Here is a 24,072-nt window from a genome sequence, read left to right as displayed (position 1 = left end):
CAAGTAGCTGTGGGCACGGCCATTTAATTCCTGACTCTCTGCCTGGGATTGGAGACAAGAACGTAAACTTGTGGGAGACTGACACACTGCTGCTTGTAGAGCCAGAAGAGGTCTAACAAAATCCCGCAGATAGAGTAAAATCTAGAATTTGAATTGTGAATGAACAGCGAAAAGGGAAAAGCAGCAGTTAGGATCGGTTAGAAAAGATGAGAGTGAAGATGAAGTGGATGGTGTCACACTGCAACAACTAGATAGTTTTGTCTGGTTAGGAGAAACGATGGCAGAAAATGGTGGATGCAATGCCAAAACTAAGAGGATAGAGAAAGCCAGGAGCAAGGTTGAAGGGTGTATTAAATTTCCTGTTTGCCTCAGAAATCTGGACGATAGTAAAGCTTTGTGGAAGAGAATAGAGGCCTTTGAAACATGGATACTGAGACGTGCGTTTAAAATTCCATCTACAGACCACACGGCAAATGAAGGGCTGCTGGAAATTACATGAATATCAAACACCATCTTCCTGATGTGTGCTGTGTATGAGAAAACATTGTGCAAACTAGCCTTGTGTTCCCTGGAATTGCAAAGGTTTAGGGTTGATTTATTTGCAGATTCCATAGATTTCATAGAATCCCTATAGTGTAGTCTGTTAATTCCCAAACCTTCATATCTTGGGGCAATTTATCATGGACAATCAACCTACCCTGCACATCGCTGGACTGTGGGAGGAAACTGGTACACTTGGAGGAAACTTGCGCAGACACGGAATGTATCACAGCTTGGTGTGGCTCCTGCCATGTCCAAGACTGCAAGAAACTAAGTGTCATGAATGAAGACCAGTCCATCACGCTTAACCAGCCTCCCATCCATTGACTCTTGTCTATGTTTCCCGCTGCCTTGGAAAAGCAGCCAGCATAATCAAGGACCCCCACACACCTCGGACATTCTCTCTTACACCTTCTTCCGTCGGAAAAAGATACAAATGTCTGAGATCACATACCAACTGACTCAAGAACAGTTTCTACTCTACTGCTGTCAGACTTCTGAATGGGCCTACCTCGCATTAAGTTGATTTTTCTGCACACCGTAGCTCTGACTGCAACACTACATTCTGCATTGTCTCCTTTCCTTCTCTTTGAACGGTGTGCTTTGTCTGTATAGCACGTAAGAAACAATACTTTTCATTGTATCCCAATACACATGACAGTAATAAATCAAATCAAAGGGACCTGCAAACTCCACAGACAGTGACCCAAGGCTGGAATTGAACCTAGATCCCTGGTGCTGTGAGGCAGCAGTGCTAACCACTATGCCACCATGCCATTCCTAAAGGCATTAAAGTGAACTTGTGGGTTTGAATCTCTTTCTGCTGCTTAGGGAATGTGGGACAAGGAGGTATAGTCTGGAAAAATGAGGGTGAAGCTTTCAGAAGTGAAATTAGATTGACGTTTAAATCTTTCTTCCACAAACAATAGCTGATCCTTGATCAGATCATTTTAAAGGTGAGATAGGTAGGAATTAGGTTATAAATAAACCATGATCCCATTGAGCAATGGAACAGGCTCAAGGGGCTGAATGGTCCCCTTCTGCTCCTACACTCTTTTTGCCCTGTTGATTCTGTGAACTGAGACGTTTGGACTGATTAAATGTCATTACTGACCAAGCTGTTATATTTGGTGGAGGCGATGCCTCTAAGATGTAGCATTTTGCTTCACCACGATGCTCTGCTACTTTTCCCTGTTTTCAAACATTGCTCTCTCTTCACTGAATACATGCGTCAGACTTTTAAAAAGACTAAAAATACATCTGTTTGCGTGTTCCCTTATCACAGTATTGTCTGGAGGACACAAACCCACTGCGTTTGAGCAGTACTCCACTTGCTGTGCTGTCCTTAGCAGCAGCTCACTTATCTTCAGTGAATGCTAGATTCTGATCTGCTGATGGGTGTGGACTGATGCTGTGAGAATTGCCTCACACCAGATAACGAGAATCTAGCACTGCCAATGGCTCGGCAGGTAATTGGGCTCCGGTTAAACAGGAAGTTTCCCAACTTCAGTGCAGACTTGATGGGTCGAATGGCCTCCTTCTGCATTGTATGATTCTATAACCTACTTTGGAGCATGCAGAGGAAACCCACACAGACACGGGGTAGATTTGTTTTGCCCCTCTGAGAGGCATTGAGGTTTCCATCTATCGACATCTAGCCATTGTTCAGTAAGTTTTGGGATTTGAGCTGTACCACTTTGCAGAGTGGCAGGGCAGTTCGCCTTGGGCCGCTGTGATATTCACCCCACAGGCAACATCACTAAAGCAGCTGACTGGTCTTGTGGGATCTTGCTGTGTGCAAATTGGCTGCCACATTTCCTACGTTGCAACATTTTTCAAAGTACTTTGTCAGCTGGTAGGCACTTTGTCCTTGGAAAGTGCTGTACAAAGGGAAGCCTTTGAGGATGCAGAATATTCCATTGCACATAGCTTGACTGCCAAGATGCGCATTTAGTCCTGTCTAGCCTCCTAGTCAGTGTGCTCTGTATAATGAGGGCTCTCATTCCTACTAGGAGGTGCAGACTAATGATGGTACTGCTTTATCCCTGAGGTTTTGGAGACCTGTATTGAGTGTGTGGAACAGTGCTGATCGACAGTGGGAGATGCCAGTTTTCCTGTCCCTCCTGCACACCCTGATTGATGGTGAACTTCCCATCTCTGTTAATTTAACGGTAGCACAGTGGTTAGCACTGCTGCTTCACAGCTCCAGGGACCTGGGTTCGATTCCTGGATTGTGTCACTGCCTGTGTGGAGTTGGCACATTCTTCTTGTGTCTACGTGGGTTTCCTCGGGGTTCTCCGGTTTCCTCCCACAGTACAAAGATGTGCGGCCATCCTAATATTGCCCCTTACTGTCCTGAGATGTATAGGTTAGAGGGATATGGGGATAGGGACTGGGTGGTATTGTGGTTGGTGCAGACTCGAATGGCCTTTTTCTGTACTGTAGGGTTTCTACGATTCGATGATTTCTATGAATGTTCTGCTGGAACGCAGCCAGTGTGTTACTGTGGCTGCTAAGGGACTTGAGTCTCAGCTGAGGCCAACTCCCAGCCCCAAAAAAGCATTGCAAAGCATTAGCTTTGTTCTTCTGTGATGACCTCTGTTTCACCCAGGATGGATGTACAAACTCCCTTTCTCAGACCCCAGGGTGTGTGCGAACTGTTACTGCAGCCTGTAGAGGAGATGGGCAGCACAGTGGTTAGCAGTGTTGCCTCACAGCTCCGGGGACTCGGGTTCGATTCCCGGTTTGGGTCACCGTCTGTGCAGAGTCTCCCCATGTCTGCGTGGGTTTCCTCCCAGGTTAGGTGGATTGACCATGTTAAATTGCCCCTTAGTGTCCAAAGATGTATAGGGTTTGGGTGGATTGGCCATGCTAAATACGTGGGGTTATGGGGATAGGGTCTGGGTAAGATGCCCTCTCTGAGACTGTTGATGCAGACTTGATGAGCCCAATAACCTTCTCCTGCACTGTAGGGATTCTGAGGAGATAAAAGCATTACATCAGTGATGTTTGTGAAGGCTGATGTCAACTGGCTAAGCTGGTGTGTGTTTGCATGCCACCCCTCTACCTTTTTACTACAGGTGTGGAGATGCCTGTGTTGGACACAGGTGGGCACAGTAACAAGCATCTCAGCACCAGGTTAAAGTCTAACAGACCTGATGAAGGAGCAGCGCTCCAAAAGCTCATGATTCTAGATAAACCTGTTGGACTTCAACCTGGTGTTGTGAGACTTCCTCCTGTTTTGCACAGAGTTCAACGTTAGTGTAGCTCGCTGGAATGTGGTTGGGCTGTCTGCTCTATAAGCTGCTGGGGCCACCTACAGCTGTGGCAACTCAGGTGTAATTGAATTGCCTGGGACTTGGTTACGTAACAGATGATGAGCTGATTCGATGACTCTGTGACCTCCCCACCCCATCTCTCTGACTCTGGAACTGGTCACTGTATAATCAAAAGCGCACTTTATCGTGTCTACACTTGCATTATAAATATCTACCTCCGTGACTGTAATGCAGTGATAGCTGCCTGTGTAAATGTGTTGCGCTGTAATTACAACCTCCTGTTGTCTGTGGTACACTAAGCACTCGCATTACTTGTGATGCTTGTGAGACCTGTGCTGCTTTCTGATTTACCCTTGTCGCCAGAAGCTCCCTCGCCTGAATCGTTTCGCATGCGGAACGCGTAAATGGACCACTCCAGCCTGTTGAGATATCAGGACTGGCACCCTGTTTTGTTCCACATGACTCTGCCCGCTTGTTCAACAGCATAAAACACATCGCATTTCTTCCCCTCTCCAGTTCCACACCTGAAACTTTCTCTCTCCACAGGTGCTGTCAGACCCACTGAGTTTTCCCAATGTATCTTTTTCTTTTATTTTTAATTCCGGTGCCCAGCATCCATGGGGAGTTTGCTTTCATTTTAGTCTGCGCTGGTGTTTCTATTCCGCAGAGGTCTCCTCCCATTCCACATCGTGTATCTCTTCTCAGCCTTTCATCACGTCTTTTTATTGCGTTTGCTGATGTCTTCACCTCGTTTCCTTTGGAAAGTTTCCAAGCTGTTTGCCTCGGCCATTTCCTGTGTTAGCATGTTCTTGTTTCTGACTGGCCATGTGAGACCTGGCAGGGGAAATTGGTCAGTAACTCAACTGGCTCTCGTTCGAGTTGCTACTGCTAAGAGGATAGCGTACAGGAGGTGAGGGATGGGAATGGGGGCGAGCATTGTACTCTGGAGGGGAAAGGTTTCATCTGATATTAATCTGGTTTACTTTAAGTTTCCCAACTTCTTTGGTTCCTTCCCACATTCCCCCTCCTGTTCTTTCCCTCCCTCTCCAATCTTCCAAAGTGGGATCCTGTCTAACAGTCCACAGACAGACAGACACACGCGCTGGGATGGGGTGTTGGCTACTCTGTTGAGGAGACGATCTGTAGTTCCTCCTCCTTTATGTTGCAGTTTTATAGAACCCTAGTTAGGCCACACTTGGAATATAGTGTTCAATTCTGGTCACCACACTACTAGAAGAATGTGGAGGCTTTGGAGAGGGTACAGAAAAGATTTAACAGGATGTTGCCTGGTATGGAGGGCATTAGCTATGAGGAGAGGTTGGAGAAACTTGGTTTGTTCTCACTGGAACGGTGGAGATTGAGGGGCTACCTGATAGAGGTCTACAAGATTGAGGGGCATGGACGGAGTGGATAGTCAGAAACTTTTTCCCGGTTGGAAGAGTCAATTACTAAGGGGCATAGGTTTAAGGTGCGAGGGGCAAATTTTAAAGGAGACGTATGAGGCAGATTTTTTTACACCAGAGTGGTGGGTGCCTAGAACTCGCTGCTGGGGGAGAAACGATGGTGAGTTTTAAGGGGCTTCTTGTCAAATCCATGAATAGGATGAGAATAGAGGGATATGGTCCCCAGAAGAGTAGGGGGTTTTAGTACTGTTGGGCAACATGGTTGGCGCAGTCTTGGAGGGCTGAAGGGCCTTTTCCTGTTCTGTAATTTTCTTTGTTCTTCGTTCTCTTTTGAGCCTGCAATGGCAACAGTCCTACCTAGGCCCTAGCCCCATTACCCCGCATATTTATCCTGATAATCCCTCTGACTCTTTAGCATGGCCAATCCATTTAACCCGCACATCTTGGGACTGTGGGAGGAAACTGGAGCACCTGGAGAAAACCCACACAGACAAAGGGAGAACATGCAGACTCTGCACAATAGTGACCCAAGCGGAGAATCGAACCCAGTTCCCTGGCCCTGTGAGGCAGCAGTACTAACCATTACGCCGTACCACATTTCTGTTTGATAATCTTACCAGCCCACCTGTTTCAACACCCCCTGCCCCTGATCCGTTCTCGCTCCGTCTTTCCATATAACTATCCCTGCTGAGCCAATTTCAAACTGATGGCTTTCGCAATACAATTGGAGCGCATGTGGAGAGGCAGGGAAATGGGGACTGGGTGAGTTGCTCTTGTTAGAGACTTAACACACACCCCATGGGCCGAATGGCCTCCTGCATTGTAACTAATCTCTGGGTTCTAAAGGATAACAGGAGAGTTTTTATTCTCAGGCTTGGTCGTCCTGCTACAGGCCTAAGTCTCTCAGCCGCCCTGTCACTGGGGTTCCCCTGAGTCTTCATTTCCCCGCGGAGAGTTTGGCAAAGGGAGTTAGTTTTGAAATGAGGGACTGTGCCGTGTAGCTGAGTGAGCAATTAAAGAGAATTGGCTGTTCCTGCCTAACCCAAGGTTGGGTTATTTTAGGATAGACACTGGAATGAAGCAGCTAGCCTGATGGATTTGTTATTGTGATGGTGACACTCAGTTCTAAGCATCTTTCTCCACTCTCATCATCAAATTAAATGCTTTTTTCGTATTCCCGTACTTGTCCAGTTTTCATTCTGTTGTTCCACTCTTCAAGCGGCTATCTGTCTCCATGGGAATTGGCTTCCTGTTACCTCAAAGCTATTTGGCTGTAACAGGCGTCACAAAGCTGCTTTTCCCAGTTGAGGTTAGCTGGCTGGAGACTGAGCGCTCTGACATCTCACCGCACGTTGCTGCGGTGTCTGCTTTGTGGTGAGAGTGCCACTGAGATTGGACCCTGGCAACCTGATCTCTGCTGCTGTGTTTTCCCTCCTTGTTGCTGCTGACTTGTTAGTGTGGATGGTGGCACTGTTACTGTAAGGCGCTGGGACATGCAGTCCATTTGTTCCATCACCTCCCAGCAGCAGAATGGGTGATGTACACTGAGCCTCACCTCACCAATATACTCGGCACTGTGTCCAATCTCCATTCCCCACCCAGTGTTCAGGGAGGGAGCGAGGCCATTTTCTTCACCAACATCTCCATCAGGATTTATTTAAAACAGGCCCTGTTGTGATGTGTGTATCGGATCTCTCGTGCCCTCCAGTGTATTTACCCACATCCCAGTCCCTACCAGCATGGCTGCTGATGGAAGCTGCCGCAGTGTGGGCAACAGCTGACGAAACAATTAGGCTCCACAGTGATGCCCTTCTGGTCAAATAGGCTGGCACAGAAAGATGCAAACTGGTGTGCAGTGGAAGCCTGGAGGAGGAAAGCTAAAGGAATTGATACCCTGGTGATAGTCAGGATTCCTGGGAATTCCAGTCAGATTGTACACACTGTACTTGTTATCCTCAAAGCTCCTGGTTAACTGAAGAGGGGTTACTAGACTAATACACTGTCTGAAGTTCACATGGGCTGTGTGCCTCTTTCACATAATGGCTGATCCTCGGACACCACTGCTGTCCAACAGTGCTGCTACTCGAGTCTCCCTCCAAATCCCACTAGGCCCCCTAAAGCTCTAGAGCTCTTCCCCTATATTGACCCTCTGACAGTGCGACTCTACCCCTGTACTGCCCAGGACAGGAACAGGCCCTTTGGCCCTCAAGCCTCCACTGACCATGCTGCCCAACTGAACTAAAACCCCCTACCCTTCCGGGGACCATATTCCTCTATTCCCATCCTATTCACGTACTTGTCCAGACACCCTTTAAAAGTCACTACCATATCCGCTTTCACTGCCTCCCCCAGCAACGAGTTCCAGGCACCCACTACACCCTAAAAGATCTGCCTCTTTCATCTCCCTTAAACCTTGCCCCTCGCACCTTAAACCTGTCCCCCCCTACTAATTGACTCCTCCACCCTGGGAAAAAGCTTCTGACTATCCAATCAATCCATGCCTCTCGTAATCTTGTAGATTTCTATCAGGTCTCCCCTCAACCTCCGTCGCTCCAGTAAGAACAAACGAAGTTTCTCCAACCTCTCCTCATAGCTAATGCCCTCCATACCAGGCAACATTCTGGTAAATCTTTTCTGTACCCACTCCAAAGCTTCACATCTTTCTGGTAGTGTGGCGACCAGAATTGAACACTATATTCCAAGCGCGGCCTGGGGTTCTATAAAGCTGCAACATGACTTGCCAATTTTTAAACTTGATACCCCGGCTGATGAAGGCAAGCATGCTGTATGCCTTCTTGACTACCTTCTCCACCTGCATTGCTGCTTTCAGTGACCTGTGTACCTGTACGCCCAGATCCCTGTGCCTATCAATACTCTTGAGGGTTCTGCCATTTACTGTATATTTCCTATCTGTATTCGACCTTCCAAAATGCATTACCTCACATTTGTCTGGATTAAACTACATCTGCCATCTCTCCGCCTAAGTCTCTAACTGATCTGTATTCTGCTGTATCCTCTGATGGTCCTCATCGCTATTCGCAATACCAATCTTTGTGTCGTCTGCAAACTTACTAATCAATCCAGTTACGTTTCCCTCCATCATTTATATATATTACAAACAGCAAAGGTCCCAGCACTGATTCCTGAAGAATACCACTTGCCACAGCCCCCCATTTAGAAACGCACCTTTCCACTTCTACCCTCTGACTTCTTTGATCGAGCCAGTTTTGTATCCACCTTGCCAGCTCACCTCTGATCCCATGCGACTTCACCTTCTGCACCTGTCTGCCATGAGGGACCTTGTCAAAGGCCTTACTGAAGTCCACGTAGACAACATCATAACAACATGCCCTACCCTCATCAATCATCTTCGTTACTTCCTCGAAAAATTCAGTCACGTTTGTGAGACATGACCTCCCTTTCACAAAACCATGTTGCCTCTCACTAATCCGTTCACTTATTTCCAAGTGGGAATAAATCCTTTCTTGAAGAATCCTGTCCAATAATTTCTCTACGCTGATGTAAGGCTCACTGGCCTGTAATTACCTGGATTATTGCTACCCTTCTTAAACAAAGGGACAACATTGGCTACTCTCCAATCCTCTGCAACCTCCCCTGTAGCCAGTGAGGATGCAAAGATTTCTCTCAAGGCCCCAGCAATTTCCTCCCTTGCCTCTCTCAGTATTCTGGGGTATAGCCCATCAGGCCCTGGGCACTTGTCTACCTTAATGTTTCTCAAGAGCCCCAATACCACCACCTTTTTGTTCTCAACATGACTCAAACTATCTACACATCATTTCCCAGACTCATCATCCACCAAGTCCTTCTCTTTGGTGAATACTGACGCAATGTACTCATTTAATACCTCACCCATTTCCTCTGGCTCCGCGCATAGATTCCGTCTCCTGTCCTTGAGTGGGCCAACATTCTCCCTGGCTACCATCTTGCTCTTTATATCTGTATAAAAAGCCTTGGGGTTTTCCTTAATCCTGCTGGCCAATGCTTTTTCATGACCCCTTTTAGCCCTTCTTGGTCCTTGCTTAAGTTTCTTTCTACTTGTATTCCACACTTGCTTTGTGCGTTCCCAGCCTCATAGCTTTGACAACTGCTTCCTTTTTCTCGTTGACTAAGCTCACAATGTCTCTCGTTATCCAAGGTTCCCAAAACTTGCCATATTTATCCTTCATCCTTACAGGAATGTGCCTGAATTCCTATCACCTTACACTTGAAAGCCTCCCACATGCCAGATGTTGATTTGCCCTCAAACATTTGCCCCCCAATCTACATTCTTCACTTCCTGCCTAATCCCCCCAGTTTAGCACCTTAACTTGAGGACTACACTTTATCCATCAGTACCTTAAAGCTTACTGAATTACGGTCACTATTCCTGAACTGCTCCCCTACTGAAACATCAACCACCTGGCTGGTCTCATTCCCAAATACCAGGTCCAGTATGGCCCCTTCCCTAGTTGGCCTATTTACATACTGTTTCAGGAAGCCCTCCTGATGCTCCTTACAAACTGTATCCAATCCATGCCCCTGGCACCTTGCTAAAATCTGCCTACATATCTGTTCCTCAATCTTCCGCTGGCTGTTGGGTGGCCAATAGTAAACCCCCAACAGTGTGACTACACCTTTACGATTCCTGAGCTCCACCTGTATTGCTTCACTCTGAGCTCTCTGAAGTGTCCTCCCAGAGTACAGATGTGAGATTCTCCTTAACCAGTAGTGCAACTCCCTCACCCCTTTTACAACCCCTTCTGTCCCACCTGAAATATCTGAATCCTGGTAATCTGCCAATCCTGTCCTTCCCTTAACCAAGTCTCTGTAATGGCAACAACATTGTAGTTCCTAGTACTAATCCAAGCTCTAAATTCATCAGCCTTTGAAACAAATGCTCTTCAGTCCATCAAACCCTCTTTCAGCAGCAACCCCACCCTGCCTGCTGTTTCTCTGAGTCTTACTGGCCCTGGTCTCTGGTTCCCCTTCAGCTAATTCACCTTTGCTTTGGCTCCCACCCCCCTGCCAAACTAGTTTAAATCCTCCCATGTGACACTAGCAAGCCTCCTGGCCAGAATATTTATGCCCTTCCAGTTTAGATGCAATCCATCCTCCTTGTACAGGTCCCACCTGCCCCGGAAGAGATCCCAATGGTCCAGATATCTGAAACCCTCCCTCCTACACCTGCTATTTAGCCATGTGTTGAGCTGTACTATCTTCCTATTCCTAGCCTGGCTGGCATGTGGCAGAGGGAGAAATCCTGAGATTACAACCCTAGAGGTCCTACTTTTTAACTTTCTACCGAACTCCCTCAACTGCTGCAGCAGGACCTCGTCACTTATAGGGAACAGTGTACCCTATATTAGCACAAATATGCACCACAACCTCTGGCTGTTCACCCTCTCCCTTTTAAGAATGCTTCTGTCCATTCAGGGACATCCTCTGATGGTGTGGCTCTACCCCAGTACTTGCCTTCTGACAGTGCAGCTCTCCCCCCATACTGTCTCTCTGACAGTGTGCCTCTCCCCCTGTACTGTCCCTCTGACAGTACAGTACTGTCCATTACATGGGGAACACAAGTAGGCCATTCGGTCCATCGAGTTTGCTCTGTCATTCAATTGGGGTGGCAAGGCGGCAGTGGTTAGCACTGCTGACTTACAATTCCTGGCTACAATTGACTGCTGTCAATTACTGGCTTGAGTCACTGTCTGTGTGGAGTCTGCACGTTCTCCCTGTGTCTGTGTGGGTTTCCTCCAGGTGGTTCGGTATCCTCCCACAGCCTGGAAGATGTGCAGGTTAGGGTGGATTGGCCATGCCAGATTCCCCCTCAGTGTGCCCAAACAGGCACTGAAGTGTGGAGACTAGGGGATTTTCACAGTAACTTCATTGCAGTGTTAATGTAATCCCACTTGTGACACTAATAATTAAACCTAAATATAACCTTGACTGATGTAATGATGCTCAGATGTGCTTTCCTGCCTTATCCCCATAACCCTTTATTCCCTTACTGACTGTAAATCTGTCTCAGCTCTGGACATAATGACCCAGCCTCTACAGCCCTCTGCGGTAAAGAATTCCACAGGTTCACTTCCCGCAGAGAAGAAGTTCCTCCTTAGCTCCATCTTCAATGGGTGACCCCTTGCTTTGAGGGGTCCCTTTTAGCCCCCCCGATGTCAGCCCGCCTCTCCTCACGCAGCACAGCAAGTGTCAGCTTCGAGTATGTTCTGAAATCCTGCTGTGTTCTAAAATGGTTCTCAGTCGATTTGCGTGCGAAATGACATTCCTTCGCCGTGGCAGTGAATGTGTTAATGTTAGGTGTACCCTCAGCTTGAGCACTCTGTAAGTTCGAAGTTTGATATTTTTTTTGGGCCCTTCCTGGGTGTTGTTCTAACCTTTTTCAGCACACGGTGCACACACACTGCCCTCGCGGCTTATCGTTGCTCTTGATCTCTGGAGCTGCCGGCTTGCGAGTCGTCAGCTGTGACGCTGTGTGAAACGGTGAGAGTTGAGGAACCTTTTCCCAGCTCTTTAATGGGAGGGACTGAAACTCGATAGACACCTCTCACCTTTTTTCAAACAATTGTGGTGAAATCGGCGCTGATCTGCCGGTAACCCAAAACCTTGGCTGGAACAGAACTTTTGCGTGTTGGTTTCCGAACCTTTTGTGCTCCTTGCACCTGTAGATACTGAGCTTTAGTGTGCAATCCTGAGAGAGAAACGCCACACCTTTTAAGGGCAGTAGTCAGTACTTTACCTGTCTGCTTACGCTGCCTAACTGGGGTGGGGCTGCTTTCAACTACTTGGCACTTCCAGCTTGTTCCACCTCCACAGTAAACATTTACTCTGCTGTTGTGTAACTAGACCTCATCTTAAAGTCCACCAGGGGTGAGAGAGACCAACGGCCAGACATGAAGGTAGGACCCAGGGCACCTTTGGCTATTCAGTGTATTTTAACTGCCTTTCTCTCCGTTCAGTGTGTGACGGCCTGGCCTGGCCTAGCCTTGACTCATACTCACCTTGGCGAAGCACTTCAGCAGTGAGATCATGAGCCTCACCGAGACTTGATGTAAAATGAGGAAGTGACTGAGGGATTTAAATACCTCTTGCCATTTTCTCCTCTGCTGGTTGGCAGCTGCTGTTGCTATACGGACCTGGGAAGCTGGTCCACTGCCTGTCCCTCCGATCGGAGCCTTGATAGGGGCTGCTGCTTGGTTATGGGGATAGCGTTCGATACATTTCACAGCCCCAGAGCCCTTCTCCCTCAGGATTCCCCCCCCCCATCCCCCAATCGCCACTTTCTTCCCCCACAGACACCGACACCACCACCCCCACCCCACAACACCCCCAACAACCACCCCCACCACACTCTTCTTCCCTTAAAACAACCGGTTAGCCCCTGAGCACAGTCCCTTGACCCTAACACCCCGAATTCACTTGTCTTCAGAACTGGGGCCAGTGTACAAACTTTGCCTGTGGTCAGAGCTGCAACCGGCATGGTCAGTGAGTGCCGGGGGGTGAGGGGGCCAGAGGGGGAGAGAGAGAGGGTGAGGGAGGGGCCAGAGAGAGGGGACGTGAGGGGGGTGCGGGCAGAGAGAGAGAGAGGGCGAGGAGGGGGGCAAAGAGAGAGAGTGAGGGGGGAGGAGGGGCCAGAGAGAGAGGCTGGGGTGGCGGGGGGCAGAGAGAGAGAGAGCAAGGGGTGGCCAGAGAGAGAGAGGGGAGGGACGAGGGGTGGCCAGAGAGAGAGGAGAGGCGAGGGGTCGCCAGAAAGAGAGAGAGAGAGGGAGAGGAGGGGCGAGGGGTGGCCAGAGAGAGAGAGAGAATGAGAGGGCGAGGGGTGGCCAGAGAGAGAGGGAGAATGAGAGGGCGAGGGGTGGCCAGAGAGAGAGAGAATGAGAGGGTGAGGGGTGGCCAGAGAGAGAGAGAGAATGAGAGGGCGAGGGGTGGCCAGAGAGAGAGAGAGAATGAGAGGGCGAGGGGTGGCCAGAGAGAGAGAGAATGAGAGGGTGAGGGGTGGCCAGAGAGAGAGAGAGGGTGAGGGGTGGGGGCCAGAGAGGGAGGGACAAGATAACGGGAGGGGGAGAGAAGGGATGTCCACCTACTCCCTCAGCCAGCTCCCCCTCTTTTACCAGTGTTGTGACTTCCTGTGCCCACCACTGTGGTGTTGGTTTCCCCCTTGCTTGTGTTTGGCTTACAGCGGTGGCTGCACTGCCATCTCTGGCCACCAAGTCAGAAAAGCTCTGACCTGCACTGATAGTGATTCCCACAACCTTTCTCATAATGCTTCACAGCTAAAGCAGTTCCGTTTGTCAGGTAGTCAGTGTTGGAAATGTGACAGCCATTTTGTACACTGTAAGCACAGTGGGTTAGCACTGCTTCCTCGCAGTGCCAGGGACCTGGGTTTGATTCCCGGCTTGGGTCTCTGTGTGGAGTCTGCACGTTCTCCCCGTGTCTGCGTGGGTTTCCTCCGGGTGCTCCGGTTTCCTCCCACAGTCTGAATGTGTGCAGGTTAGGTGGATTGACCATGCTAAATTGCCACTTAATGATCGCGGGACTAGCTAGGTTAAATATGTGGGGTTATTGGGATAGGGCATGGATGAGTTTGTGGTTGATGCAGACTCGATGGCCAAATGGCCCCCTTCTGCATTGTAGGAATTCTGTGATTCTCCCGCAGCAGCAACACAGCTAATAACCTCAGTAAACGTGGCGATGGTGCCCCGCGCTGGTATCCCTGCGGTGATCCCACGTGGCGATATGTTAATGACTGGATAACCTGCTTTTAGCGATATGATCAACAGAAGTTTATGTTGATTGAGGGGGCATGCCCCCAGCCCAAAACAGATGAAATTGTGTGAAGAGCAGATGTGCATTCTGACGCCACCACGCTCACATGCAGCGTTACGGTCGGTGGTGGCCATTTAACCTGGCCCATCCACTTTTCCAGCTGTGGGCAGGCCAGGCACCTTCATGTTTGTACACCAAGCATGTTCCAGAGTGGAATAAAATGTCCTGGGCGATATTAAATCGGACATCTGTAGATTGAGGTCTGATGCCAGCTGCCTGAAGGTTGCAGTTTGGATGCAGTTTGCAGTATTACTGTGAGCTGATCTCTTTTATCCAGCGCAGCATTCAGGGAGCTGGCTGGAAATGCCCACCTTTACCCTCACCTTTGCTCAGCACCCACCCCTCTTCCTGCCCCCAACAACCCTGAGCCTTTCTGCTCGGGCTTTCACGCTCGCTGCCAGTTAGTTAGCTCACCAGCTTGAAGTCACGGCTGGAAAGGAGATTGTGTCCGACTCCGAGCTCGCTGAATAAAGACAGCCAGTGAGAGCAAGGTTCAGGCTGGAGCAGGGGGCTGGGACCTCACTTGCCTCTGACTGTACGGCACTCCCTCAGTGCTGCATCGGCATGTCCAACTTTGATCCCAAGACCTTGCGATATCCGAGGTGAGAGATCCGCCTGAGCTTGGAGCTAAGTTGCAATAAGCACAGTGCGTTGCAGTTGTGTGTGAATAGATTCCCTATTGCATGTTGTTAGACAGTCTCAGGCTTGATTCCCTGCATTCTGCTGAATCTCCGTGTCTCTGTGTCCTATCCCAATGTGTGAAAACAAGTAGAGTTAGTTCCATTTTGATTCCCCCCCACCGCTCCTCCATCTCATAAGAACATAAGAAATAGGAGCAGGAGTAGGCCATCTAGCCCCTCGAGCCTGCCCCGCCATTCAATAAGATCATGGCTGATCTGTCGTGTCTCAGTTCCACATTCCCGCCCTCTCCCCATAACTCTTAATCCCCTTGCCTATCAAAAACCTATCAACCTGCATCTTAAATATATTTAGCGAGGTAGCCTCCACCACTTCAACGGGCAGAGAATTCCAGATATTCACCACCCTTTGAGTGAAGAAGTTCCTCCTCAACTCCGTTCTAAAAAAAACACCCCCCCCCCCCCCCCCATCTTGAGGCTGTGCCCTCTCGTCCTACTGTCCTTTCTGAGCGGGAAGAGCCTCTCCACCTCTATTCTATCCATCCCATTCATCATCTTATACGTCTCAATGAGATCTCCCCTCATTCTTCTAAACTCTAATGAGTACAAGCCTAGTTTATTCAGCCTCTCCTCATAGTTCAACCCCCTCAACTCCGGTATCAGCCTAGTAAACCTCCTCTGCACTCCCTCCAAGGCCAAAATATCCTTGCGTAAGTGCAGCGACTAAAACTGCACACAGTACTCCAGCTGCGGCCTCACCAGTGCCCTGTACAGCTGCAGCAAGACCTCCCTACTTTTATATTCAATCCCCCTCGCTATGAAGGCCAGCATCCCAATCGCCTTCCTGACCACCTGCTGCACCTGCAGGCTGGGTTTTTGCGACTCATGCACAAGGACCCTGAGGTCCCTCTGCACCGTTGCATGCTGCAGTTTTTCTCCACGTAAGTAATAGTCCTTCCTACCATTATTCCTACCAAAGTGGACAACTTCACACTTGCCAACATTATTGGCCCATTCACCCAGCCTATCTAGATCCTTCTGCAGACTCTCCACACCCTCTGCACAATTTGCCGTTCCACCAATCTTGGTGTCATCAGCAAATTTCGACACCATACACTCGGTTCCCTCCTCCAGATCATCTATATAAATGGTAAATAGCTGAGGCCCCAGCACCGACTCCTGGGGCACTCCACTAGTCACCAGCCGCCAATCCGAATAGCACCCATTGACCCCCACTCTCTGCCTCCTATTTGACAGCCAATACCCTATCCACGCTAACACCCTACCCCCAACTCCATACCCCCTGGGGACTGCACTATTACATGGTCTGGTTGTGTAATCGGTGGACGCTTGTTTCCAGCGAAATGGGAGCGTCCATTTTAGTGAAACGTGGGTGGGTGCAGGGCTTTGAGAGGAGGCCACCTTTCACCTGCATCATTGCAGAGCTTGCTTTTAACAATCAATGTCACCGTAGTGTTTGAAACAGCTGTCTCTGTCACACACCTACATCATTTCATTAATACTTGAACTTTTATTACTGTGGGATGTGGGTGTCACTGGCTAGACCAGCATCCCTCATTACGTTCAGATAGTGTGGTGGTGAGTTGCCTTCTTGAACTGCTGTAGGTACACCCACTCTGCTGTTAGGCAGGATTTATTAGGATGCTACTGGGACTTGATGGTTTGAGTTGTAAGGAGAGACTGGATAGACGGGGACTTTTTTCTCTGGAGCATAGGAGCTTAGGGGCGATCTTATCGAGGTCTATAAAATGACGAGGGGCACAGATCAGCAAGATAGTCAACATCTTTTCCCAAAGATAGGGGAGTCAAAAACTAGAGGGCATAGGTTTAAGGTGAGAGATACAAAAGTGCCCAGAGGGGCAATTTTTTCACACACAGGGCGGTGAGTGTCTGTAACAAGCTGCCAGAGGTAGTAGTAGAGGCAGGTACAATTTTGTCTTTTAAAATGCATTTAGACATGGGTAAAATTGATATACCTTGGGACTAGCTTAGTGGCTTAAAAAAAAGGACGGCGTGGACAAGTTGTGATGTTTCCATTACTATAAACCTATGACTGAGGGAGTTCCAGGATTTTGACCCAGTGACAGTGAAGGAATGGCCAGTATAGTTCCAGCTCAGGATGGTGAGTGGCTCGGAGGGAGACTTGCAGGTGGTGGCGTTTCCGTATGTCTGCTACCCTCGTCCTTCTTGGTTGTAGAGACCACATGTTTTGAAAGGAATCTCAGCAAGGATCTCGGCAATGCCTCTCTTGTGTTTTCAGCCCTGCAGTGTCCCAACCTTGGATCTGGCCTGCCGTGTTCATTAAGATGTGGAGATACTGGCATTGCATTGGGGTAAATACCCCAGTCATTAAGCCCAGAATGTGCTGCAGTAAACTGGGAGCAGGAATTAATCAGTATTCAACAGATATTAGAATGAACTTTCATTTCCTGTCCCTGTGTGGAATATTTGAGGCTTAGATTGAACTGATTCTGAATTGGTGGCCTCTTGAATCTTTCTGCATTCTCCTTCTGGGCTCTGTAGCTCCCAACTCTTGGGATGGCCCAGTGGAGGAATGCGTCAGCCAGTCTGGAACAGAGGCCTGGGGTGTCCCTAGATTGGGGTGAGTGGGGTGGGCAGTGACAGAGGGTAGGCAGGGACATGGCCTTGGAAGCTTACACTTGGCTTCAATGAGCCTGACCCTGAACTGGGGAGGGGGACATCAAGCTGGGCTCTGGTTTGTCCTGTGTTGGGAGTGTGTATTAGTGGGTGTGAGGAGAGGGTCATCTTCAGTGCCCACCTGTGCTGAGCTGAATCTTGGAATCTATGCAAGCTTGGAAGATATGATACCCATGAAGTGTACGATTGTCACACAGCTGGGGGGGTGGAGGGGTGTGGGTCAGCACCTGAGATGGGGAAGGGAGAACATTTAGGGAGGAATGTGACTGTAGATGACATGGTCCAGAATTGCTTACGTCTTAGGGAATCAAAAAACTACAGTTGATATTACTTCATCGAATGGTCAGAGCACAGAAGGAGGCTATTCTGCCCATCATGTCCATACTAGAACAGCTCAGCAGCCATATACATATCCCTGCATTTCCGTATAGCTTTGTAAATCTTTTCAGACAATTGTTTAATTCCCTTTTAATAGTTATGACTGAATCTGTCTCCACCATACTCTCTGTGTTTCAGATCCTAACCACTCATTGTGTGAATCTGTCTCCACTGTGCATTCAGTGTGTTCCAGATCCTAACCACTTGCTGTGTGAATCTGTTTCCACCACGCACTCAGACAGTGTATTCCAAATCCTAACCACTTACTGTGTGACTCTGTCTCCACCATGCACTCAGTGTACTCGCTGTGTGAATCTGTCTCCACCATGCACTCATACAGTGTATTCCAGATCCTAACCACTCGCTGTGTGAATCTGTTTTTCCAGACATTGCCTCTGCTTCTTCACCTTGATTCAGTGCCTTCTCATCTTGTTCAAAGATTTGTAATTCTTGCTCTAACCAATTATTTGCTGCTAAGTTCTGAGGAATTTATTTGGTACTGAGCGGTTTGGCTGGTATGCTGATCTTGTGAAGCCTTGTTGCCCAGAGAGCAGTTGTTTCCTTACAGGCTCCTTGATGTGTGTCCTTGAAACTATGAAACGCAGCAAACAAGTGAGCAGAGCCCTGGGTCAAAGAGGACCATTCTATTTTAGGCCAGCCAGTATTTGATTCCTGTCCCGCTACACAGTCATCCCACAAACTGGACTGGTGAGACTCCTTGTTCCTCCTGCGGTATCTCACACAAGAGGCCTGAAGTAAAGGCAACAAGGTGTACCTTAGCAGGAAAAACAGACTTGAGTTAATGTATGCAGCCCTGAACTTGATAGAGTTGATATAAAGATGGATTAACTCCAGTTTGTATGAGTGCAGCTGTCTGCATCGAGTGGAGTGGAATTCGGGGCAGGTCCTGTGCAGCTATGAGCTCACCCCCCCGATGCTGGAGATGTAGTGGGAGTGCCACTGAGCTAGCAATCCAGAGGCCCAGGCGGTGCTCTGGACCAAGTGTAGTGTGTCAAAATTCGCAGATGACATTAAGATGAGTGGCAGAGCAAAATGTGCAGAGGATGCTGAAAGTCTGCAAAGGGATATAGGTAGTCTAAGTGAGTGGGCGAGGGTCTGGCAATGTTGATAAATGTGAGGTCATCCATTTTGGTAGGAATAACAGTGAAATGGACTATCATTTAAATGGTAAAAAATTGCAGCATGCTGCTGTGCAGAGGGACCTGGGTGTCCTTGTGCAGGAATCTCAAGGAGCTGGTTTGCACATGCAGCCGGCAATTAAGGCAAATGGAATTTTGTCCTTCATTACTGGAGGGATGGAGTTTAAAAACAGCGAGGTTATGTTGTAGCTGTATAAGGTGCAGGTGAGGCCACACCTGGAGTACTGTGTACAGTTTTGGTCTCCTTGCTTGAGAAAGGATATACTGGCACTGGAGGGGGTGCAGAGGAGATTCACTGGGTTGATTCCGGAGCTGAGAGGGTTGGCTTATGAGAGACTAAGTAGATCGAGGCATTGGGATTCAGAAGAATGAGGGGGGATGTTATAGAAACAGAAAAGATTATGAAGGAAATAGGTAAGATAGAAGCAGGAGATTATTTTCACTGGTGGGTGAAACTAGAACTAGGGGGCACAGTCTCAAAATAAGGGGGAGCAGATTTAGGACAGAGTTGAGGAGGAACTTCTTCACACAAAGGGTTGTGAATGTGTGGAATTCCCTGCCCAGTGAAGCAGTTGAGGCTACCTCATTGTTTTTAGTGGAAGGATAGATAGATTTTTGAATAGTAAAGGAATTAAGGGTTATGGTGAGCGGGCGGTGAGTGGAACTGAGTCCACAAAAGGATCAGCCATAAAATAATGAAAGCAAATTACTGTGAATGCTGGAATCTGAAACCGAAAGAAAAAGTGCGGGAAAATCCCAGCAGGTCTGGCAGCCATGATCTTATTGAATAGCGGAGCAGGCTCGAGGGGCCAAATGGCCTACTCCTGCTCCTGGTTCTTATGGCTTGAGATCAGATCACACCACAGCAGCTGGAGGAATTTAAATTCAATTGATAAGTCTGGAATATCCAGTTTACTAATGTCCTTTAGGAAGGGAAATCTGCTGTCCTTATCTGGCCTGGCCAAATGTAACTCTAGAGCTACAGCAGCATGGCTGACTGCCCCTCTGAAATGGCACAAACCACTCACTATAAGTGTGCTTAAGGATGGGCAATAAATTCTGGCCTTCACAATGATACCTGCACCCCATGAAAGGATAGGGAAAACATTTCATAGGAAGACTACCCTCTTATCCAGGAACCACCTACAGGGCAAATAAGCCCTTCCTTAAATGTGGAGATCCAGGAGCCACTTAACCCCAGAGTGGACCTGTTCCTGTTCCCAAATCATGATCTGGCTCGTGCTAGCTTCCTCTGCTTTCACAGACTGCCCCCGTCCCTTCTGTCCCGTGTGTTCCAACTTGCTCGTCAGCTTTGAGGCAGCACTGAGATGTTCATATAATTTAAAAAGCCTCTTGTTGAAGTAATGGAAGTGTTTGTGTGCTCCAGTCCCAAGAGGGTCAGAGCAAGTGTGCAGTTAGGGAGTGAGGAATCGTATTAATAGAGGACCTGGCTGAGCGGTAACCTCATTACACGGTGCATTCTTCTCTGATTCCGACATCAGATTCCTGCATCCGGTGATGAGGATCTCAGCGGTGTAACTTTGAGAGAGAGAGAGACTGCATTGGCCAGCTATAAAACTGTGATAAACTCAGACAACACAAACTCTAGAGAAAAATACTGAAAAGAAACTGGAAGGAAGGTTCAATAAACAGGAAGTGTGGCAGATACAAATTGTTTACTGAATTGGGGTTTGTGTGTGTGTGTGTGTGTGTGTGTGTGTGTGTGTGTGTGTGTCTCGAATCCCTCTTCCTTTCCCCAAGTCTGTCTCCCACCTCACCCCTCTCCCGCTCCCCCATATCCTATGCCCCGTCTGCCCCCTCCCTCCCCTGAATCCAACTCCCTCCTCTGAGTCCCTGCCCCCCTCCCCCACGTTCTTCCCTCTTCCCCGCTGCGTCCATCCCCTCCCCCCCCGTCTCTCTCTTACCCCCCCGTCTCTCTCTTACCCCCCCGTCTCTCTCTTACCCCCCCCGTCTCTCTCTTACCCCCCCGTCTCTCTCTTACCCCCCCCCGTCTCTCTCTTACCCCCCCCGTCTCTCTCTTACCCCCCCGTCTCTCTCTTACCCCCCCGTCTCTCTCTTACCCCCCCGTCTCTCTCTTACCCCCCCGTCTCTCTCTTACCCCCCCGTCTCTCTCTTACCCCCCCGTCTCTCTCTTACCCCCCCCGTCTCTCTCTTACCCCCCCCGTCTCTCTCTTACCCCCCCCGTCTCTCTCTTACCCCCCCGTCTCTCTCTTACCCCCCCCGTCTCTCTCTTACCCCCCCCCGTCTCTCTCTTACCCCCCCCGTCTCTCTCTTACCCCCCCCCGTCTCTCTCTTACCCCCCCCCCGTCTCTCTCTTACCCCCCCCCCGTCTCTCTCTTACCCCCCCCCGTCTCTCTCTTACCCCCCCCCCGTCTCTCTCTTACCCCCCCCCGTCTCTCTCTTACCCCCCCCCGTCTCTCTCTTACCCCCCCCCGTCTCTCTCTTACCCCCCCCCGTCTCTCTCTTACCCCCCCCCGTCTCTCTCTTACCCCCCCCGTCTCTCTCTTACCCTCCCCTCCCCGAGTCTCTCTCTTACCCTCCCCTCCCCGAGTCTCTCTCTTACCCTCCCCTCCCCGAGTCTCTCTCTTACCCTCCCCTCCCCGAGTCTCTCTCTTACCCTCCCCTCCCCGAGTCTCTCTCTTACCCTCCCCTCCCCGAGTCTCTCTCTTACCCTCCCCTCCCCGAGTCTCTCTCTTACCCTCCCCTCCCCGAGTCTCTCTCTTACCCTCCCCTCCCCGAGTCTCTCTCTTACCCTCCCCTCCCCGAGTCCATTCTCCCTTCTGAGTCCCTCTTCCCCTGAGTACACCCTCCCACTCTCCACGGACTGATCTCGAAGAGGGGCAGAGCATTGTGGATTATAGAAGATGCTTCAATTGCGTCTGTGTGGGAGGGGGATTAATCTGTCTGAACCGCAACCCATGTGAAGAAATAATTTATTTTAAACCTCACACCTCATTCTCAGGCAGTAAAATATAATTTGCAATCATCGCAATCTGTCCATCTGTCGCAAAAATGTTGACAGATGAACAGACTTTAAAAAACTGCTGTAGCCAAATTGTACCTTTTCTCTTTTACCTTAGTCTTCCACACTGCCCCTCTCAACCCCACCCACCTTGCTCAGCACTGACAGGGCGGCGTCCCCTCAGCGCTGACCCCCTGACAGGGTGGCGCCCCCTCAAGATCGCACTAGGAGCTTTAGGATAGAATGTGAGTTCGGGAGAGGCTGGCTCTCAGTCTCTCCTCGTCCTCATCCCCCCACCCGATGGGAGGGGCCACTTCTCAGTGCTGTTACTGAATTGGGTGAGGTTTCTTGGACACTGGCTGAATGGGGCAATTGCTGCTGATCGCTGCAGGTCTGGTCGGTTGTCTGTGTGACCTGGGAGAGGTCCTGAAGGGGCCCCCCCCCCCACCCCCTGGTGAAGATAGCCAGGCCCGGTACCGATTGGATCATGAAGATATAGGAGCAAGGAAGGCCATTCAGCCCATCAAATCTGCCATGCCATTCAATAAGACCATGACTATCAAACGATAATCTTCAACTCCTCTTTCTCACCTCGTGCCCTGCGGGCCCCCGTTCCCTTACTATGAAAGATCTGCCTAATGTATCAGCTCTGAGTTCCACTAGCCAAATATTAAGGCCCCATGAATTGCGTGTGAGGGCGGAGAGAGGATAGTTATTCAGAGGTATGAGCTGGTAGCGGGCTGGAGGGGCTGCATTCTGTGTTGTGGGGCTGTGGAAATTCCAGTGTGTGTATGGATTTGAAGCAGGCTTGTGCTGGGATCTGCCCCAGGGATTGCCAAGCAGGACTTGGCTGGTGAATTGCCCGAGTCTTTCAGCGGTTAAGGTAAGCAGCTGTCAGTCAGTCACTGTTTCCATGCAGTTCCACACTTCAGGCACTGGTTCTGCTCCTGCTGTAATACATTGTGCACTGGCAAGTGCGGGCCAGGGTGCGGGACGGGGCACAGTGCGGGCCAGGCCAGGGTGCGGGACGGGGCACAGTGCGGGCCAGGCCAGGGTGTGGGACGGGTCACAGTGCGGGCCAGGCCAGGGTGCGGGACGGGGCACAGTGCGGGCCAGGCCAGGGTGCGGGACGGGGCACAGTGCGGGCCAGGCCAGGGTGCGGGACGGGGCACAGTGCGGGCCAGGCCAGGGTGCGGGACGGGGCACAGTGCGGGCCAGGCCAGGGTGCGGGACGGGGCACAGTGCGGGCCAGGCCAGGGTGCGGGACGGGGCACAGTGCGGGCCAGGCCAGGGTGCGGGTGCAAATGACTGAACCTCGGACTTCCCTCCCCTCCCAGTAATGAGTGGACACTCACTCTCTCTCTGCTGGAGCACACTCTACATGAGCCACTCCATCAAATGCTCTCAGGTGGGGGGTGAGGGGAGGAGGAGGAGGCCAGGAGAGTTTGCCTGCACTGGGGGTCCTGGCTGCTACTGGTTTGGGGATGGCGTGGGGAGGTGGGAAGAGGGGGGCGGAGTTTCACACATTTCCGATGGGTTTTGGGGGTAGTCTGTCTGTCTGTCTCTCTCTCTCTCTCTCTCTCTCTCTGTCTCTGTGTGTGTGTCTCTCTCTCTGTCTCTCGCTCTCTGTGTGTACCTGTCGCTCTCGCTCGCTCTCTCTGTGTGTGCCTGTCTCTCGCTCTCTGTGTGTGCCTGTCTCTCGCTCTCTGTGTGTGCCTGTCTCTCGCTCTCTGTGTGTGCCTGTCTCTCGCTCTCTGTGTGTGCCTGTCTCTCGCTCTCTGTGTGTGCCTGTCTCTCGCTCTCTGTGTGTGCCTGTCTCTCGCTCTCTGTGTGTGCCTGTCTCTCGCTCTCTGTGTGTGCCTGTCTCTCGCTCTCTGTGTGTGCCTGTCTCTCGCTCTCTGTGTGTGCCTGTCTCTCGCTCTCTGTGTGTGCCTGTCTCTCGCTCTCTGTGTGTGCCTGTCTCTCGCTCTCTGTGTGTGCCTGTCTCTCGCTCTCTGTGTGTGCCTGTCTCTCGCTCTCTGTGTGTGCCTGTCTCTCGCTCTCTGTGTGTGCCTGTCTCTCGCTCTCTGTGTGTGCCTGTCTCTCGCTCTCTGTGTGTGCCTGTCTCTCGCTCTCTGTGTGTGCCTGTCTCTCGCTCTCTGTGTGTGCCTGTCTCTCGCTCTCTGTGTGTGC

General features: G+C 50.1%; 1 protein-coding gene across 3 annotated transcripts in view; it reads left to right on the top strand.

Moving 5' to 3' along the window:
* The window catches only part of LOC145338984 (serine/threonine-protein kinase MARK2-like), a 137,888-nt gene that overhangs the window by 43,417 nt on the left and 70,399 nt on the right, over positions 1–24,072 (top strand). Inside the window, exon 1 of one of the 3 annotated variants that reach the window (XM_080183406.1) lies at positions 11,956–12,135. The exons of the other annotated variants lie outside the window; for them this stretch is intronic. Coding sequence (XP_080039532.1) covers positions 12,130–12,135 — 6 coding nt within the window. The 5' untranslated portion in view covers positions 11,956–12,129. Of the gene's footprint in view, positions 1–11,955; positions 12,136–24,072 lie in introns of those variants that run through there. 3 annotated transcript variants of the gene reach the window in all.

The sequence above is a fragment of the Carcharhinus amblyrhynchos genome, unplaced genomic scaffold (assembly GCF_965287045.1).
Source record: "Carcharhinus amblyrhynchos unplaced genomic scaffold, sCarAmb.v2.hapA chromosome_278, whole genome shotgun sequence".
Classification (NCBI taxonomy): Eukaryota; Metazoa; Chordata; class Chondrichthyes; order Carcharhiniformes; family Carcharhinidae; genus Carcharhinus; species Carcharhinus amblyrhynchos.
Note: the sequence above shows the minus strand (reverse complement) of the source record. Positions and strands in the feature narration are given on the sequence as shown.